The sequence below is a fragment of the Lepisosteus platostomus genome, chromosome 9 (assembly GCF_059453375.1).
Source record: "Lepisosteus platostomus isolate fLepPlt1 chromosome 9, fLepPlt1.hap1, whole genome shotgun sequence".
Lineage (NCBI taxonomy): Eukaryota > Metazoa > Chordata > Actinopteri > Semionotiformes > Lepisosteidae > Lepisosteus > Lepisosteus platostomus.
In genome coordinates this window covers 58,196,789-58,217,783 of record NC_142619.1, presented here as the reverse complement: position 1 = coordinate 58,217,783, position 20,995 = coordinate 58,196,789, and the positions used below count along the sequence as shown (strand labels likewise).

General features: G+C 40.7%; 1 protein-coding gene across 2 annotated transcripts in view; it reads left to right on the top strand.

Annotated features, from left to right (window-relative positions):
* Nucleotides 1-423: 423 nt before the first annotated feature.
* LOC148655326 (ankyrin repeat- and BTB/POZ domain-containing protein 3-A) overlaps nt 424-20,995 on the top strand; it is a 176,166-nt gene continuing 155,594 nt past the window's right edge. The window contains exon 1 of one of the 2 annotated variants that reach the window (XM_088645841.1): nt 424-1,678. In XM_088645841.1, coding sequence (XP_088501967.1) covers nt 814-1,678 — 865 coding nt within the window. In that variant the 5' untranslated portion in view covers nt 424-813. The remainder of the gene's footprint in view (nt 1,679-20,995) is intronic. The other variant, XM_088645840.1, reaches the window with a different exon arrangement.

The window sequence follows — 20,995 nt, the reverse complement described above, 5'->3', positions numbered from 1 at the left end:
AGTGAGTAGTTGTGACCTCGCTTCTGAAGATTCTGGTCAATGTGAATTAAAATTTGCGAACTGAAAGGGCTTCCTTTAACACCAGACTCAGCTGCATCACTTAGACCAGTTGTCATGTTTGTAGCAAACACTAGCGGAGGCTTTAGGGAAATCGCTGAAGATCAGGACGTGCATGTTTTGTAAATCCTGAATGGTGTCTAAAATGTCTAAGACTTTTGCACTGCAGTGCCCATATAGAAAAATAATCAAGAGTGCAAAAAGGCAGACATTTTCAGTGAGTCATACTAAAAGCCACACCCCTGCTGCTGCCTTAAGCACACCGCTGATAAACATCGGGAAGGTTCATACTGTACATACATCAAGGTCTGCAACAGTTAAGCGCAGTCTGGATTCAAAACCTGGAGCTGTCATCTTACTTGTGCCATTCCAGGCTTATCCCACCGTCTTATTGGTTGCCCGGGGAGTTAATATTTGCATGGTCCCTCCTTCCCGCCTGTGTAAGTCGCTTTGCAGTGTGTGGTGATGCAGTTTAGTGCTCAGTGCGAGCGCAGCTGAGGCGCACGAAGTTGGGAGTGAGGAAACAGTTGATGCCATATTTTTTCCGACCAGAGCAACAAGAAAACAAAAAACAACTGCAGTGCATACCCTACCTTTCCACCAGAGCAGGTAACTGCACTTTCCGGTACCAAAGCGGAGTCCTGTTCTCTTTACGCCGTGGACAAGTGAGCAGAAAGCGGCTCTCACTTGGGGAGGTGGTGGGAAGGTTTAGAGCCATTTATTTTAGAAGGCACGCGTGCAGCATGAGGCGCAGTTATGGCCAGAAGGGGTAACACAGTTGTGAGGACCCTGGAGGATTTAACCCTTGATTCAGGTTATGGTGGAGCTGCGGACTCCTTCAGGTCGTCCAGCTTGTCCTTGTGCTGCTCAGACACGCACCTACCTTATGCACATGGAGGAAACTGTTGGCATCTAACCGACTCCATGCACAGTCGCCACAACAGCTTAGATACTGTCAACACCGTCCTGGCTGAAGACACCGAGATCCTGGAGTGCTCCGGCCAGTGTGCTAAGTTGCCCGAACTGGAGGATGTACCCTGGAGCATCGTGGAGGTGGAAAATGCCCTGAAGAAGGAGGAAGAGGTGAACGCGGGGCAGCTGTCGAAGGAGATTCTGGCGAAACTGTCCTCCTTGGTGAGCAGGGCACTTGTGAGGATCGCCAAGGAAGCCCAGCGGCTCAGCTTGCGCTACGCCAAATGCACCAAGTACGAAATCCAAAGCGCCATCAAGGTAGTGCTGTCCTGGACCCTGTCGGTCAACTGCATCACGGCGGCGCTCAGCGCCCTGTCGCTCTACAACATGAGCACGGGCGACAAGTTCAGCCGGGGCAAGTCGGCCCGGTGCGGGCTGATCTTCTCGGTCGGGAAGTTTTTCAGGTGGATGGTGGACAGCCGGGTGGCCGTGAGGATCCACGAGCATGCGGCCATCTACCTGGCCGCCTGCACGGAGAGCCTGTTCCGAGAGGTTTACACCCGAGTGGCGCACAGCGCCCACGTCGAGAAGGAGAACGGGGTCCCGAAGTTGACTGTGGACTCCCTGGAGCAAGCTGTCAACAACGACTCGGAGATCTGGGGGCTCCTGCAGCCGTATCAGCACCTGATCTGTGGCAAGAACGCCAGCGGTAAGTCGCGCCCGCTACTGCAGCTGCGGCCAACAGTTGCGCCAAGTTTGCTTGCCGTAATTGTTTTCCATTGCGTACATTTTCAAGCGTTTGCTACTGTAACTAACTGTATACAGTATGTACAGTCTCCCTCTAATGTATCAACGTGAATACGAGGTTCCTGTACTATAAGCGGTCTTTTTACTGGCTGGCGCTTTGGGGCCATGCAGTAGGAGATCCGTTTAATTGCTGGTTTACGAAATGAATTACCTCAGTTCAGGAGAAAATAACAGTGCGGTGAACATCGGTACGCGTTTACTGGTTACAGCATGTCGATTTTTTTCTCCCAGTATGGGATAGCCTACTGTACGTCAGAACTGAAAATACGCTGTGTTTATTTCAAGGGAGAGACCAGAGGAATTCAATCATCAGTCTGTGTTTGTTTTTCATTTTCAATTCTCGAGAGATGCTAATGTATCACTATTTTAAAGGCTTTTTACATGATAGCGCCAAATGTTTCGAGAAAAAGAAGAAGAAATAACAGAAGGTTACACCCAGAGGAAAATAAATAAATATATATTGTGCTAAGTGCAATCCTGAAATAATGATAAAAACGTGCCTTAAGGAAAAAAAAGTATATCACAGATTTAAATAGCACTCTGGTTATACATCAGAGGGCAACAAAGGATGCTTAGAAAAACACTGCATGTGTGGGTGAGGTATCAGGAGTGAAGAAATGGACACGTTGCACCAAAAGACAGAAGGAAAAGATTTTAGCATTAGATCAGAAAAAATAGGGGTTTAACACAATTCAGCCCGTGTTCCATCAAGGAAAAGGAAAATGATGGATGAAGATAACACTAACCGGGCTGGTGTTTGCAGAGGTGGAAAAACTTTTCTTAGAAGTCTTCTGCTGAGGTTGGGATCATGATTCAATTTTATTTCGTTGGTGGAAACCAGGTGAGCGTTCGGCTGTGAATTACAAAGATAGAGCTTTGCTTTTGAAAATGGCAAAACCTTCTTGTAGCGCAAAGACAATGCATTATAGGCAACACTTGAAAATGATTTTTCTAATTGCTTTCATTCCTCTAAATCATTTGTACACCAAGACTGCTCTGTGTCCAGATGAACTGATCCTTACACTGTAAAATCAAACATATCTTATTTAACACTATATATAAGTTACTACAAGATTATACAGTGTATACTGTATATACTGTATAACATACATAACAGGAAAATTGTTTAAGTTCCATTTGAGTATTCAATACTACGACATTCATGTAAATGCATTTATGTTATATACCTACAGTAAATTGAATCAATTATGTATTTTGTGTTAAACTACTGTACCCATGTGTAATCATTGCCTGGTTTTGGAGGGTATAGTAATTGCTAAAATTGTTGTTGTTTACATTAGCTACAGACAAGGATCAAAGCTAGATGTTTCCTTTCTGTTGATGTTTATTTGCTTCTTGAGGAAATAAACTGTCCACTTCACATCAATTAATATCCAGGCCCCACTGCCACTGTGATAAAGCAGGCAGCTGCAGAATGACATTTCATTTTTCTCCGTTGTGTTCACTAATGTGATGTGGTCCATGTGCCACCTGTGTGTGCCATTTCTTAGAATTTCCCCTCATCCAATTTCAGTCTGGAGGGCCATTGAGACCCAAAAAAAGAAAAATAAATTAACTAATAATTTAGTTTATTTTTTATAATAAAAATAAAATAAAGCTGTTTTTGTGAACATCAGCCTTGGATGAGTTTCTCTTGGAGGAATCATTATTGCTCAGGGTTTGTAGGAGACATTTGTTTCATAACACTTGCAGATGTCACTGGTACTGTTTAACCTTCCTGTAGGTCTGTTGTGAATCCTTTTATTCTGTTGGCTGATGGCTGTGTGTCTTTGTTATAAAATAAGCACAAGGCTCTTGTCCAATAGAGCTGCTGTAGTGCTTCACATGATATAAAACACATGTCACTGACAGTTTTCAGTCTTGTCTGTGAAAAGCTCAATTCTGCCATGTACGGTACATGGTTATGTGGGGGCAGTCACATTATCTGTGGATATTTTGCAGGGAAGACTACCATACATTAGTGTGTCCTTTTATACTGTAATAAGCATGAGAGCAAATACTGTAGGTAACTGCAGAATTAATTATTAATATGGAAAATCTAGTAGCAGTGTTTTTGTTTTCAGATGGATTTGCTTTGGACTTGCGTGTGTATTAGTAAGGATCTCAATTTATAAAGCCTAAAATGACTGAAAAAATCAAACATATATCGATCACGGATAATGCTCAGCTCACATAGGCATTTGCAGTAAATGAAGTTACTGAAACAAAATGCAGCACCTTTCTTCCACGTTTGCCCCTTCTTGTGTCCACAATCATAGATGAGGAAATCATCATCCTAAACTGGTTTATGCACGCAAATCGCCCCTTTTTCTGTGCTCATGTTTACAGCATGCTGAATAAAAGAAAATCAGCTTTTCAACAAGTAATTTAGGAGCTCAGCCAGCCACTGGAATAAAGATACTGTACTTCTGGATTCAAATCCAGCTCGTGACCCCAGTGCAGAAATGAGTTTTGTGCTCCTTCCTTTCTCCTGGGGAACATTTGTCATCATGGGAAAAAGCCTGGAACTGGCACAACCCCAGAATCTAATGGCAAGTTTATTGGGGTTCTAGGACCTACAGTAAATTGAAATTCTCTCATTACCATTTACTTGTGCTCTGAACAGTCCAGGTTCTCCAATGTTCCATAAGTGACAAATCACCCAGAATGGCTCAATTTCATGATCATTAATGAGGATCAATAACTTAAGGTCATGCAAAGGACGAGGGCTATGGAAGACAAGCCTTGTCTTATATTCAATTCAGTTGAATTCAGAATATTTTGTTTGTCCCCAAGGGGGACAATGTAAGCAGCAAGCAGTGCAAAGTACCATGGTATGACCAAGAAAATAAAAAATAAAAAATAAATAAAAATCCATAATCCACATGGACATAAGTCCATAATCATTTTATGGATAGAAGGTCCATAAAATGATTATGAATGTAACAGAGTGTACTGTATGTGTACTGTAAGGACTCTGTACTGTACTACAAGATATAGTAGTTCAATAGTTCATTACCAATTTAAGAAAGTATTAAAGTGAAGTACATTTGTAGAGGGAGCTCTATCCAATAGAGATCGTATTGATAACAGCTCTTTATACTCATTGTTTACAGGTCTTATGGCATCTTATTTTGTTGCTAATAAAATGTCCATTGTGTCTGGTGAAAGGCAAGCCCTGAAAACAGCAATGCCCAGTGATAACATGCATCTGGATATTTGCTTTCAAGCTGTTCAGCACAATTTCTGTACTGTTAAACTGTTTATTCCCATTAATAATAAGTAGGGCTAAACCTTCACAGAAGGCAAAAAACGTGATGGATCTATAGACCTTTTTTAGTGGAATACAAGGGCACTTAACTCTGCCCCTTAGAATAATAAACACAGAAAAATGGATGAAATAATTTAGCTCTCAATTCTGTATTATATTCCAATAGTACTGCATCTGGATTGCATTAAATTTGTTAGGCCCAGGTCCTATTCCTTAAACGAGACACTATCTTCACAATTGGATTTTCAATTTTGATGGGAACAGAAGAGAAAATGTCTGGCAAGACTGGCATACAAAGTTTTTAAATACATTTTGTATTTTCCTGACTATTTAAATTGAGACGTTCCATCTTTTTATTGCTATACTGTACAGTATTTACAGTATAGATCTGTAGAATACACAAGTATATTGGTATGGATATATAGTACAGTATAATCAAAATGGTGTCTTTATTTTTCCTCTGTAATTTTCTACATGTTCTACACTGTCTTCTACTGAGGATGACATTTTTATGGGCCATCATGTAAGATTATATCAAAAGCAATGCAGGGATGCCCTCTTCTTTCCTGGGTGTCACAGTCTAGCCTGTCATTTCAGTAAGCCCCGTGTTTCGCTGTTTCAGTTCTCTATCCTGTGAATTCCTGAATACAGATGTAATGACATATCTGATGAGTGATTAATACTGGCAAATTAAGTGGTTATTTGGAAAGGAAGAAATTAACACTTGTTAAATGCTGAGACCATAAATGCCTGTCAGATATAAATGAGTTTAATCAGACCAATTGCACAGTACATTTGAAGCCAGTTTCCCGAACCTGGGAGTTTACCATACCTACTGTACCTCTTAGGAAATTGTGGTGAACATACAGTGAAGTAATCCATATCCTGCGAAACAAACTAATGGCATTTCAGCTGCTTTATTGCTCTTGCAGATGTGTTAGAATATTGCAGTTTAAAATTCAATGCCCACATTTTTATATTTAAAATAATGTAACTCAGTATTTTTTTTGCTCTGAGCACATGAGGGGGCATGCTAAGAACTGTGGCACTGTACTTAAATTCTTCTATCCTTGATCTTGCTTTTAGGCTTCACAGAGAATAAATTCCTTTGTGCCATGCTGCACAGATTTGTATCGATGTGCGTGATGTGTTTTCATCCTAATGATGGATATACTGTACTGTACTGTGCAACTGGTGCTGCATTCCTCACAATATTCAAATGGAAAAACAGTAGAAAGGAAGAGTTACTTCTTGAAATAAAACAGGAAGAAGAATTTTCAGCAGCAAAAATATCCCAGATCTCTTGGGGCGTTATGGAACCTCTTTATGCCAAAGCTAATCAACTTGTGTACAAAAAGTCAATGCATGCAAAAAACCCTAGGAGAAAAAATATTTGGACTCTTAGCAGCCTTATCTCCCTTTATTGTGCTCTTTTATTGTAGTGATGAGAAGAAAGTTGGGTTTTCTTTCAGGATTAGCAGTCTGAATTATTTTTCTTGAATATTTATCTTTCTTGTTATTATTCTAAATATTTCAAACAAAAGGGTTTCATACACTCTCAGAATAACTGCTTCCTTAAGAAAGCAAAAACAGCATTTGAACAGAAGGGGCCATGATTGTAAAACATACAGCAATATAATAATATTAATAATTGCTTACACTTATATAGCATTTTTCTGGACACTCCACTCAAAGCGCTTTACAGGTAATGGGGATCCCCTCCACCACCACCAGTATGCAGCCCCACCTGGATGATTAATGCGCCATAATGCGCCAGTACGCTCCCCACACACCAGCTCTCAGTGTCGAGAACAGAGTGATAAAGCCAGTTCAGAGATGGGGATTATTAATAGGCCATGATTGGTAAGGGCCAATGGAAAGTTTGTCCAGGGTGCCGGGGTAACACTCCTACTCTTTTCAAGAAGCACCCTGGGATTTTTAATGACCACAGTGAGTCAGGACCTCGGTTTTATTTCTCATCCAAACATTGCCCTTTTACAGTATAGTGTCCCTGTCACTATACTGGGGCATTAGGACCCACATAGACCGCAGGGTGAGCACCTCCTACTGGCCCCACTAACATCTCCTTCAGCAGCAACCTTAGTTTTTCCCAGGAGGTCTCCCACATCAGGAGCTTGGTGTGACTAAGCTCACACCTGCAGAGCTTCAGTGGGCTGCCAGCTGTGAGCTGCAAGGTGATATGGCTGCTGACAATATGATGTTGTATCTTCAAAATCATATGGCATTACATCACTTTCAATCAGAGCTTATCCAATTCTGGGTCATGGTGACCTGGAGTCTACCCTGGGAAACTCTGAGCACAAGGAAGGATACACTGTGGAGGGGATGCCTGTCCATTGCACACTCATACACAAACACACACACTCACGCCAGGGCCGGTTTTACAGCAGCAGGTTAACCTACCAGCATGTGTTTGGACTGTGGGAGGAGACTAGGGCATCCAGAGGAACTCCACGCAAACAGGAGGAGAAGCAGCTTTATAACCCTGCAACTCACCAGTGGCTACCCACAGAAGCTCAGCAGGTGTGAGCCTGGCCAGTAACTGGATGGGAGACCTCCTGGGAAAGCTAAGGCTGCTGCTGGAAGAGGCATCAGTGAGACCTGTAGGGGCTGTTCACCCTGCGGTCCATGTGGACCCTAGTACCCTAGTATAGTGACAAGGAAACTACTGTAAAATAGGCACCGTCCTTTTGGATGAGACGTAAAACCGTGGTCATTAGAAATCCTAGGACATTTCTGGAAAAGAGTAGGGGTGACCTGGCCAAATTTCCCCCTGGCCTATACCAGTCATGGCCTCCTAATAACCCCCATCTCTGAACTGGCTTCATCACTCTGCTCTCCTCCCCACTGAGAGCTGGTGTGTGGGGAGTATACTGGCGCACTATGGCTGCCGTCGCATCATCTAAGTGGGGGCTTCACACTGGTGATGTTGGAGGGGAGTCTCCATTGCCTGTAAAGCACTTTCAGTGGAGTGTCCAGAAAAGGACTATATACAGTAAGTTTGAGGATTTTTTTATTATTAATAACTTTGAAGGTAATTTTATTGTGTTTCTTGAAAATCTCAGAGGTTGTAATGTTAGAAACCTTGGTTGATGCTTAGAAGTGACTTTTCTATGCTATGCTTCTCCCTAATTCAGTTACATTATCTCACGTGACTGTCTGGGTTACACCAGGATTGACATCCCAGGAGTCCATGGTCATACTGAGGCATTGGTTTGGATATTTGATAGGTAATAGCGCCACCTACTGGTCCCCTAGCTCCACTTGCAGCCAAAACCTAGTTTTCCTTCGAGTTATCCCATCCCAGGGCTGATCTGACTGAACCACAATACAAGCTGGTATCATTGCCATGCTTCTGGTTAAATTAGCAAAGTCTATTTTGGAAAGAGAAGAGCTAAATGGGTCTATTTTATTAAATATTTCTGCATAGAATATCATTGGTGAGATTGCTGTCACACCTCAATCTAGATTTGAAACTTACACACTAATGGCTGCCTTTCTTTATGACATTTCTTACACTGGTATAGATAGGAGTACTGATACGGTATATAAGCAAGTGTACACATTATACTGGTAAACTATCTTATACTGCTAAACTAATGTATAATCATATCAGTTGATTTTCTTAGGCTTTTAATATCCAGAAATATGATTTTTTAAATTTACCAATATGGCTTGCTTTAGTGAGCAACAGGTTCTCAGCTAAGAAGGAAAATTCATTAAGGTTTGTGCATGAACCGTAAGAACACAGATTTTGCAAAGTGGAAAGTATTTCTTTACTTTTTAGATTTTGTTCGTACAATTGTACCAAAAAGTGTAATATGTGACACACTTATAAATAACGTTAGGCATTTTTCTCTAAATATATCTCATAATGTGTAAGTTGTATCGATGTTTGTAAACATTTGCTCTGTGACTCTAGTCAGTGCACTTGTTTTAAAAGATCGGTAACTTAACGCTTTGGTTTAAGGTGTTATGCTGTTAAAAATACTGAGGGTGGTTGTCAGCAGTAACTCTAGTATTACTGCTTTATAGGCACCATAGGATCTTCTACAATATGACATAATTCGTGAATCTTACTCCTGTACTTATTGGCACTATTAGTATGAGACACAACAGGATATAATCTGTTTTTTAGTTTTTCAGTTTCTCAACCAGATTAAGATTTTTCTTGTGATGTTGGAGAGTGTGGTGCTACTTCTCCTTTGATTTACACCATAAGAAATTGTATGCTCACCAGATAAAAGCTGAAGGTAAAAACATGCTTTCTGTTTTCAATTTAGTAACATTTCCCAGAGACAGTAATAGAATGCAAAACACTCTTGGAGAAAATATACTATAAAACTCTAAAAAGCAGAGTGGGATGGTTATTTTATTGTAGTTTACCCAGAAAAGCACAGACTATATTAAACCACCCACCAGGTGAGACAGATCTACACTCTTTAGCTACAGAGTTCAGTTTCTAATTGACCAATCTGGACATTGTGGCTGTTCACTGCAGGAAGCCACACATGATTAAAAGAGATTTAGATTTATGGAGCGAGACCTTTCTGATGTGCCAAACCCTGTCATGAAATAGTTTTCTCTCTTCTTTTGCTTGGTCAGGGGCGGTGCAGTTACTGTACTTTGTCCTTGAAAATGTTTGTATATACTGTATACTGTATGTAAAAGCAGATGACACCTGGCTGGACAGAGGTAGTGGTCCGTATGCTGTCCATCAGAATGGTCATAAATATGAGAAGACCATCACGCAAGGTTTTAGTCACAATTTGATTCAGGAGCAGTCACATAACCAGCACTGGTCATACTGGGAACTACCCCCTCAGAAAGATATGAGATTGAGTCACCATTCTGATTTCATTTGCAAGGCTTTGGGTAGTGAGAGGGAACCAAAAAACATGAGCTAAAATAGGCAGAACATGCATACTCCACTCAGACAGGTGTCTAAAGCCGAACCTAACCCATCCTAAATTCCAGCCATGCCACACCCTTTTCTCTCATCGGGAGTACAAACACACGATGGACAGGAGGAAAATTCTGGATGCTTAGGTTCTGAATGGCTTGGATAATCGGACATATTTTCTCCCATTTAGTTTTTTAGGTCATCATATTTGTAGTGTCGAGTATCATGTTTCACATAGTTTTGCCTAAGCGTTTTGTCACTCTTTATGTTTATATATTGCCCAATTTAGTGTGGTCCAGATTTTCCATTTCATCTGGATTGTTTTAACAAACAGCTTTCTTGATTACAAAATGTTCTTGTTTATCTACTGCACTGTTTGTATTGGGTAAGAATCTCATGGGAAGAGTATAAAATCTTATATATACGGTCTGTGTTCAGTTGTTTCATTACCGCTTGCCAGAAGAAGAGTAGAATAATAAACATATCATCATAATTAACTGCTAGATTAAGGAATAACAATACTAAAGAATCTTGCCTTGAATTTTCTTGTCTTTGCCATGTGTATTTTATTTATCTTGGAAAAACAGAAAAAAAAACTTCAAAACTGGGAGAAAGCATTCACAATTTATCTTGTCGAGACAGACTTCACATGTTCAAAGACCAGAGATCGAGTCAGTTCTATCAAGGTGAAATTTATTACTGTGACAGCATTTGATTGTTTTCCAGGATTTCATCATCGCATTGGAAGGTGGCTGAAGTCTAATGAATTGCCGAACAATAGGGCAGTTGTAGTATTATCTCTGCATCTGTCTGACAATATGCTTACTGGGTGTTGATACATTTTGTAAGAACATTATTTTCCACTTATGTAATCAACCATATTAATCAATGCCTACCACAGTGGTATGGTAGTTTGTTCAAACATTGCCATTATAACTGCCTTTAGCCCTGCAGAGCAAGTGCTTATTGTGAACTATCCCATAGTCCAGTTTTAATGTGATCGTGTATTCCTTTGATATACTAATTCATAATACTACGGTATACACAACTGCAGAAAATGCACTTGTTTCCATTCCTTTATACTGTACATGATGATAATCTGGTGCATTTAAGAAAAACTATAATGTGAGCTGTATAATTGGATAAAAGCTACAGATTTTGTATTTCAACCATAAACTCCTTGTTACTATCTGTTGCTGTCTCATAAGTCTGTTGATTGGTCTTATTTAATGCCTGGTACAGAGACTTTTCTAAGGTTTTTTTGGTGACATTTGAAGTTTAAGCTGATACTTCGCTGAAATTTGTTTGCATTTTTTCTGTTTCTTCTTCGATATGTCCCACAGGTACAGTACGTTCTGTATTAGTCTTTGATGAAAAACTATACTATTACCCTAACATTCACAAACCTGTCAGTGATTGTCAGTGGACTTTTTAAGGCTCTGATATCTCTCACCACCAGCAGGTAGCAATCCAGATGTCAGTTTTGCCAGAATGGCAAATCAGCTCACAATTATTATTTTAAATTATGCCTGAAGTGGCTCATAAATGAGGCACTTTTTCCTGAAACACCTAATTCTGCTGCTTTATTTGCTATAGCAGAGTTCACTGACCTTGTACAGAAACACAACCAACCTAGAACAAAGATGTTACATTTTATGTCTGAAATTACGTGTATCAACAGACCTGTAAAAATTCAGAAGACTGAAAAAGGAAATGTTAGGGGTCTCAAATGGCAGAAAAATCCCTAGTTCTGAAATACTTAAACACAAGATTCGGTTTGACTCAGTGCAAAAACATTACGTAGCAAAGTCCTTCTCCAGAAAGCAAAATAAACAGATGTGTTTAAACACTAATGTGTGCCATATGCTGAGGCTAGGCCAAGTTAATGGGAAACCTCCATTCGTAAGTAGACCCCGATTTGTGCATCACCGAATGTGACACGGCCGCATTCAAGGGCCTACTGTGTTGTGGGCTCGATATCCCTGGTCCTGCCATTAGCAATGTTTTTATCTCTCTCTGCTTCGACAGGTTTATAAAACATTTCAAAGGAAAGACATTGGATGTTGTGTGGCTTTTTGAAAATCTGGTGATGCATGGGTTACATGAAAACATGGCTTAAATTTGAATTGGTCTTTTGAGTTGGAAAATGATCTGGAGTGTGAGTTGGCTTTTTTTTTCTTGTTTTGAAGACTGGCATCGAGGAGCAGGGCTTTCCTCGGTAATTTGTCATGTAGGCAACGGGAAAGCGTTCTGCCGACAAGCGTGTGGCAGTTGGGGCGTTTAGATTTTGATTTTGCACGACGTAGGTTGCGTATGACTGTGCCTGGGAGCTCTGAGGCTGTGGGCGCGCTTTATCTAGACTTACATCTACTTTCCCACTGGTGTCAGATTCTCAGAGAAGGAAAAGTGCTTTTGGTTTACAATTAGAACAGGAAACCATCTTCTGTGGCATAGGCAGTGTGCCCACCGTTGCCAAGGCTGGGAACATTTTTCCATTTTCAAACGCACTTGGTAAATGAATGGAGTAATCTGAACCCAATGCCTGGGGTGTTTCCTTAAAATTGTTCTTAAACATGTCCCAGCTTAGCCAGCTGAGCGTCATTCTTGTTTTCTCCAAGTGCTTTCACTTCTCACAGCTGCTTGGATGCCTGCTGCGCCGTAATTACGGAGAGTGATGATACCCAGAGAAAAATTCAGCAGGCGCATCACTGCTGGAAGTTAGTTGGCTGTCGGAACAGTTTAACATTCAGAGCCCGACTCACCAGCTCACTGACAGATGACATCATTAAACGGCACCATTTTAGAAATGTCAGAGGGAAATAGAAATCCCTTTTTTGGTGGCTGCTCGGAATAAATAATCATTTCAAAGTTTGCTGCATAAAACGCATACAATGAAGGAGAAGAAATAGCTGCACTGCTCCATTGAAGAAATTAGCCAGAGAGGTGAATCTATGAGGAAGTGGGCTGTTGATACAGTATATAGTACTGTGTCAACCATATGGTGAATAATTATGAACCACTTTACCACACAATCACAGCGTGGTTAGGATTCACTGCAAAATATCATGTCTATCATACTGCTTCTGGCATTGTTGTGGGAAAATGTTACTATGTTACTGGTAGTAAAACCTGTGTTGGTTGCTAGAGCATTTGCGGTGTTCGGCATTGCTTGTGGCATTGAGCCTTTGATAGGCCTCACAGGAGGGCTTGACTTGACAATACCTTTCCTGGATGGATGGATCACTGGGTCACAGTGCTTACTCTGTCCATTGCACTTTCACCAGTCACCTGAAACAAAGAATGACAGCTTTATATTTATATTACAGAAGGGACATTGGGTTATTTTTTTAATTGTAAATGAGACAACCATTCATTCATCAATCCAGGGTCCAAACGGGGGTGCCTAACCCCATTCCAGCAAGCAGCGGGCACAAGGTTGCACGATACACCCTAGGTGGGATGCCAGTCCATTGCAGGGGACGCATACTGACACAGACATGCACACTCTCACACCAGGGCCAATGTTCCTAGTGTCAGTTTAACCTACCAGTATTCTTTGGACATTGGGAGGAAGTTGGAGCACCCAGAGGAAGCTGCACCACCATGCTGTCTTTGTAAACGAAGTCTGTTGCTTTCTGTTGAGTCATATGTGGTACCTGAAAGAAAGCCTTGGGTTTTACAGAGACACAAGCACTAGGGTGATTATTATGATGCACTTATTGTAGAGGTGATGTCAGGAGAATCTGCAGTCTTTCCCAGGTGGAATACCTGATAGTCTCATTAATAGAAGCCCTGCTAAAGACGATATTCATGGAAGGATTTCTATATAAAGCACAAGCATTTAAATGAGTGAAGTGTGTATTTTTTAATTTTTTAAATATGACTGAAACAAATAGGCCCATGAAATTCATTTTGCAACTGTTTATGGGCACTAACTTTTTTTTCCGCAAACAACGTGTTTCTCTGTCTTTCCTTTTTTCTGTCTTTTCGACAAATTTTATAACCAAGCTGTTACCATTTCAAGTAGGGGCATTTTTTTATCGTTCTGTTTTATTCTGCATTAGTTGTTCTTGTTATTTTTTGACCAAACAGTTCCATTATAAGGATCAAAACAAAGCTCTGAAAATGCCCGTGTCAATTGAAATCCATGTTTTTACAGTTTTAAGATAAAATATTGTAAGGCATTTGCACAGCAGTTATACTATAAGAGGTGTTTGTCTGATGACTCACTCAAAACCTTTAAAGGTCACCCAACCTGACATATGAAGGTAATTGCCAATCCACAGTGCATAATATGAATGTTATACTGTATACTGTAGAGTACAGTAACAAAGAATAATGCCACAATCAAGGTGATAGACGTGTTTGTGGATATATGTATTCAGTAACACACAATTCTTAAATCAGGGTTAATACCTGTTGTCTTGTTAAGGCATGTTTTACTTGTTATAAGCTCAAACAGCTTTATTTGAGTTTTTCTTTTTAATGAGGCATTGCTAAAAGTCCCTTTTACCTTTCAGTTCCATTGTAACACGAATATTACCTTTTGAAAGTAGAGGTTATACAGCATTAATCTGAACCCTACACACCCACAACAAGAAAAAAGCCTTTTCAACTCGGAGAATAAAGTGGTACGCTTTAAAAATCCTCCCTGTAAAGCATGTACTGGTGTGAATTTCCCGTTTGTCCTCCTAATGTCATTGGTGCTCACAGCTCGGAATTATAACAGACTTTCTCTTGACCCCTGACGTGTGTGATTCAGGGCAGCATTTCGCTTTTTTTCTTTGTGGGCAGATGTTCATTTTCTCTCGGATTTCTCTTGGGCGTCTGGAGAATTAATCAGTCAAAAAGGACGTTTCTAAAACCCTCGCCACAGCAAGCAGGTGTATTATTCTCCCCAGCTACAGTATGTTGACAGTCTTTTGGAACATAATTTTTAGCTCTTGATAGCAGATGTCATTGCAAAAAAGTAAGTGTTTATAATAATGTGTTAACTTCATAATAACGTATAATTGTTTAAATAAAATCATGCCAAGAATTAACACTATTTTAACTCAAACTTGTACTTATATTTAAAACATCTATCAGATATTAGGCTATATCAGTATATACAGTATATGAACAAGAGGGATGCATGAATAGTGTAATTGGAGCTATTTACATTTTTACTGTATATCTGTAAGCATCTCTGAAAGGTGAGTGATGTTTTCACAAAGTGAACACTTCGCAGGAAGTGGAAAGACCCCTTTTCTCTGTGGGAGGCACGCACTCGATGGAGGATGGAGAATTCTACAAAGACTCCCCCAACCTGCTCACCTTTGAGCCACATATCTTTAAGAGGCAGCACGGCTCTGTGCTGGAGATGGCGCGGACTGAAGCAGAGGCATGTACTGTACTGTACCTCGCTGCCCGACTGCCAGCACTGAGGAGCCCTGCCAACTAACCATGCAGTGGTGCTTCAATAATTGCATGCTGAGTCTTAGGGAGTCTGGGTCACAGTCGGCTTATGACATGACCCAGACTTCAGTCAAGGTGCTCAGCTTGCCCCTGGGAAAGGACCTTTACTGGTTGAGCCACAATACCAGTATTTGTACCACGGTATTATTATTCATTGTGGACATTCCTTGGTTGACTTGCAATAAATTTAGAAATACTGTTGACCTCATGTGGAGAGTATTTTTTTGTATGTCATTCACAATAATTTCAGCTCCGCATAGGGGGGCGTGTTAAAGGATCATAAAGGACAAATATTTATTGTGATGCGAATAAGTCTTGCCATTGGGCAGCCAATTTTTCTGTGTATTACAGAAGAGCACACATGTACGTTACTGGAGGTGAAGGAATGTCCCTCTCTGACAGGCCAGAAGAGCTGAATTTTTTCAGTCTTGAACACTGCAGACTGGAGAAGATCTGCGCCCATTATCCAGACTCTTCCAGGGAATTGAGGATTTCATCCCAGTGGACTTTTTCAGAAGCAACCATGAAACAGCAGCCAGACGATCCAGGTGGACTACGGTAGAAGTGCACAGGAGGCACTTTTATACAGTTGTAGGATTGTTATATCCGGGAGTCGGTTGCTTTCAACAACTGGGCAGATGAGATTCTCCGATCAATCAGCACCTTGAGTGGCCAGGTCTGGCATAATGTTGGGGATGCTTGGCTCTAAGTACAATAAGGACCTCAAGTCCTTAGTTTTACTGGCACTTGACGATACACTGTACAGTTTATCACACATCCTTGATGCCATATTTATATACAACACTGTGGCAGCATTCTACAGTATATTGCTGTGCTTTCATTCACAAGCTGCATAGTCCACTTGGGTATCTAATGAGGTCAAATTAAACGCAACCCATGCAGCAGAAAGAAGAGAGAAAGCAATTTGCGTGCTCTAGGATGATGACAGGGTTAGAAAGTAAACCTTCATTGCCGTAACTAATGCAGAGTTCCAACGGTATATTGAAACCATGTGCTGTATCGAGAAGACTGTAGAGCCTGCCACCCAGTTTATACAAGAAGCTACTGTAGCATGCCAAACCAGCACAGCAGAGTACCACACGCTGTCCAGAATGTTAATGATCACCCCACACACTGCTAAAAGGCACAAGCCAGTTCATTCAATCCACCGCAGTAACACACAACAGTTATTGTATAATTACTAGAAAACCCATAGAGGACAGCTGCTGTTAATTAAAGGACCTGAATGCAATGGAAACGCCTTGGCACCCCAGTCTTATCCTGCAGTCATTCTAGTTCAGGAGTTTCTGGCATATACTGTATAAAGGCGTTCTTTTAATATCATATCCAGATAGGCTCTGATCTGTGACTGGAAATATTATTCTGAGCCACAGAGGGGTTTTGACCATAAATTTAATTTTGCAAATAAAAGGAGGCTTTTTATGGACAGCTTTTAAGGTTTAGTTTATTTTCCTGATAATTATTTGTGTAATTTCCAGCAGATTAACACCATAACAGAAACTGGGTATTTTAGAAAACTGTAAAAACTACAGTAGATGAGGGTTTTTGTTGTTTTTGCAATATTGACCTTTTCATTCATTTCACTTCTCTAGAGAGGAAAAGTCTGGAGAAACGCAAAATAAAGTATTCAAATCACTAAAGTGACATTTGCTTGATGAATCTTAGTTTATTATGACAGGCATAGACTGCAGAGCTTAGCTACTTAATCAAATAATTTTGAATAATAACAATAATATACTGTAGGGTTTTGATTATATGGCACCCTTCATGATAATTCATCTCGAGGTGCTGTGCAGTAAAAGAATCACAGAAAAGAACTTGTGTGCTTGTTCCTCTGCAGCCTGTGCTCTTAACATAATCAAACAAAAAAGACATGGACTGTATATAAAAATTCCATCCATCCATTTTCTAACCACTTCTCTGGGTACAGGGCAGGGTACACCCTGGAGGGGACACCAGTCCGTTGTAGAACAGACACACAGACATGCACACACTCACTCCGAAGGCCAGGTTTCTTGGAAGCCAGTTAATCTACCTCTGTGTTTTTGCACTGTGAGAGGAAACTGAAGCACCCAGAGGAAACCCAACAGAATATGTGGAGAACATGCAAACTCCACGCAGAGAGCACCCCCATGAATAGAACCCAGAGCCCAGCACTGCGAGGCTGCAGTCCTACCCACTGTGCCACCCTCCATAAAAATTAAAACAGTTATTTCCATTATTAGAAGTATAGAGTCTGTTTTAAGACAGGATTTGAAAGTGCTGACTGCCAAATACCTGATAGGGGTTGGGAGATCGTCCTACAGTCTTGGAACAACAGAACAGAAAGCACAGTCTCCCATGGTCTTAGTTTGGGAGCTGAAAGAAGGCTAGTTTCTAAAGAACTTGTAGGTGTATAAGAAATAACAGTTCACTGGTGTAATCTTGAGCCAGACTGTTGAGGTCATTTAAGGCAGAGCTGTGCAGTCCTGCTCAGTGTTTCTCATTAAAGCAGCAGCTTTTGAAGAGCTGGGAGACACTGTTAGACTGGTCCATTTAAGCCAGCAATGAGCTAATTTGGATCGTTAAGAGCCCAGTTGGACTGAAAACCTCCAAACTGAATGACCCTCCTGTATCAGCGTTGGACTCATTTTGTCTGATTTAAGGTATTTAGTGGTGTCCTGAATTTGCTTTTAAACTGCATAGGAATGACAAGGTGGTACTGTGGTCTGCATTGGTGCCTTGCAGCACTGGGACCCTGTGTTCAATTCCTGGTGTACCATCTGTGTGGAGTTTGCATGTTCCTCCTGTGTTTGCATGGGTTTCTTCCAGGTACTCCAGTTTCTTTCCACATGGACTGGTGTCTTGTCCAGGGTGTACCCTGCCTTGCACCTGTTGCTTGCCAGGATAGGCTCTGGCTCCTCAGTGAGAAAGGAAGGCACCTACAGCAGGTGATAGGTGCTCATGCATTTTAGTTTTGATTGAAATATAAGCGGCTTGTTTTTGAACATGCTGCAACATGCGTTCCAAACATTGTGATACACCAGCAAGCACTGTATTACAATAATCAACCCTGGAAAAAACAAAACCTTGTATCAGCTTTTCTCCATCAGACAGTGGTGCTCTCCAGATTTATACATACCCCCTTGTGAAATAGGCAACAACAACCTCAAATAGCTGAATGAGTGATGACTGGATACTATGTAACCTAAAAATAATAAATAATTTAATACTATGAAATCATTGTGGCATTGGGCAGAGCATAAAATCATATTTATTACAAATTGTTGAATTCTAGTAAAGACATTTTGGCTAGACAGCTGCTTCTTTCTGCTAAGAAGCCCAAGTACAGTTTGTCCAATTCTGTAGCCATGACAATGATCCTTGGCTACATCCAAATAGTAGTAGTAGTAAAATGGTTAAATTTTTGAAAATTAATAACACAAAAAATATAAATGCCGTTGACTGACCATTTTTAGTCTCCAGACCCAGTTCAGTTGAACATTTGTGCTCCTAACTGAAGCTGTCAGTTCACAAAAAAAAAAACAAAGGGGTGTGAATAAAACTGACCCTTGTGCTTTCTCAACAATTTCTCAAATATAACTTTCCCACTTTGTCATTATGACTTTTATTAAAATTACTGTATGAAGTCTTCAGAACTTTTAAAGCAAGAAACATTATCCAATTTGAAAATCTTTCTGTGATGTGACTTTAGTTGCTCCTGTTTCATCAGGGCTGTAAATGAACTTGGAGCGTACTGTACTTACAGACCTGTGCAATATTATGAAGCTTCAAATGCCGCTTCAAAGTCTTGGATCACAAATGATACCAAGATACGTTACCTGAGTAGTTGGACTGATTCCAGGACCATTGATAGCCAGACTAAGACTCACACATTTTGCAGGGCTGATAAGAAGAGCCTGCAGCTTGAGTTTTGTCTGATTTCTTACGTAGAAAGTTGCATGCATTTTTAACCTCATCCAAGCCATGTGACAAGGCAGACAGTACTTCATTAATAATGTCTGGTTTGTGTGCATGTACTGTACATTTGGGATCACAGAAATGAAAACGGACGCCAAACCTACAAGGAATCTGTGGTCCAGTGGTAACGTATAGACCCCATAAAGAACTGGATCAGAAACTCAGCCCTGTGGGACAATGTAATCAACTTTGTTGAGGAGGAACAACTACTGATTTGAGCAAATTGTTTTCTGGTTCTTTAGATCCAAATTAAACCACAACAAAACAATCCTTTCAGTACCATAATCCTACTCCCGTTATTTACATGTACCTGGAACTTAAAGTGTAGCTTTGAAAGCTGATAGAGTATCTTTCATATCTGTTTAAGTGTCGTCAAGTTGAACCACACGATCAAAAGAAACTTTCTTTCCTCCACCCAACATAAGAAGAATGGGGATTTCTACGGGACTGTGCTTGCAAGGCCGGGGCTCCTGAGTGGATGGTAAAGGCAGTTTCTCAGTGTGCAGGTGGAGCTCTATGATCCAGAGATCATATGCTCAGACCCTGGTCGTGTTACAAGCCAGCGGAGACTGGAATTCCCCAGGTGGGTCCTGCGCTGGTGTAGGGTCACAATTTGTCAGGATTCTGCAAAACCGTGACCTCACAGCTTCAACAGGCTTGAGGGTAACTTCGGTCTCAGATCTGCCCCTCCTCCCGTTTGCGTGTCAGAAGGTGAGTGGACATGTTGGAGAGCCCTGTCTGCGCTTTCCAAATTGGGTGGTATGTGATAAACTAATAATAACAAAAGATTCAAATGTTTAAAAACAGTGGAAAATGCACATTACAAAGTTGTTGTTGTTGAAGTTCTATGCAAGATGAGCATGACAGTCATATTTTAATCAAACTCTTGATTCTTATTTTTTCTTAAGTTGCTGCATGTGAGTTTTGAAATAGCAGTCCCCCTATAAAGTCTGTATATAAGTCGGTGTAGTAGCATTTTTGCAGTTATATATGACAGTAGCTCCAGGGCCAGACTTTTAATGGTGTATATCGCAGACTGACGCCCACTGGCAAGCCAATCAGATTACACGAAACCTTTCCATTTAGGTATAATGTCAGTTAATTGCCTGAGCTGTTTCGCTTTGCCTTATGTTTGTACTGGCATGCATTAATACTACTTGACCACTTAAATATGTTACAAAATGATCCAATTACGCTTTTCAAGTAGAACAATTATTCTTTGCTCTTGAAGCACAAACAAAATGTAAAGGCAGGGAATTCTCTTCGCTTGTGGGACAACATGGTTGATTAATGACAATAAGTGAGGCAGAGAAAACAACATTTTTCTGAAGCAGGCTGTTAGTTTTATTTAAGGGCTTACTCAAATGACTGTCTGTGTAACAGGCCTCATTCACATGAAAGGATGTGTTACACCTTTAATAGCAAAGGCATGGCAATAGGGTTAAGAAAGCTGATTAGTAGTAGACTGCACTTCTTAAAAATAAGAAGAGGTAACACTGTGAAATAAAAAGAGGTAACACTGTGAAATAAGAAGAGGTAACACTGTGATAAGTCGTGCTCTTAGAATTGCAAACTTTTCCCACAGT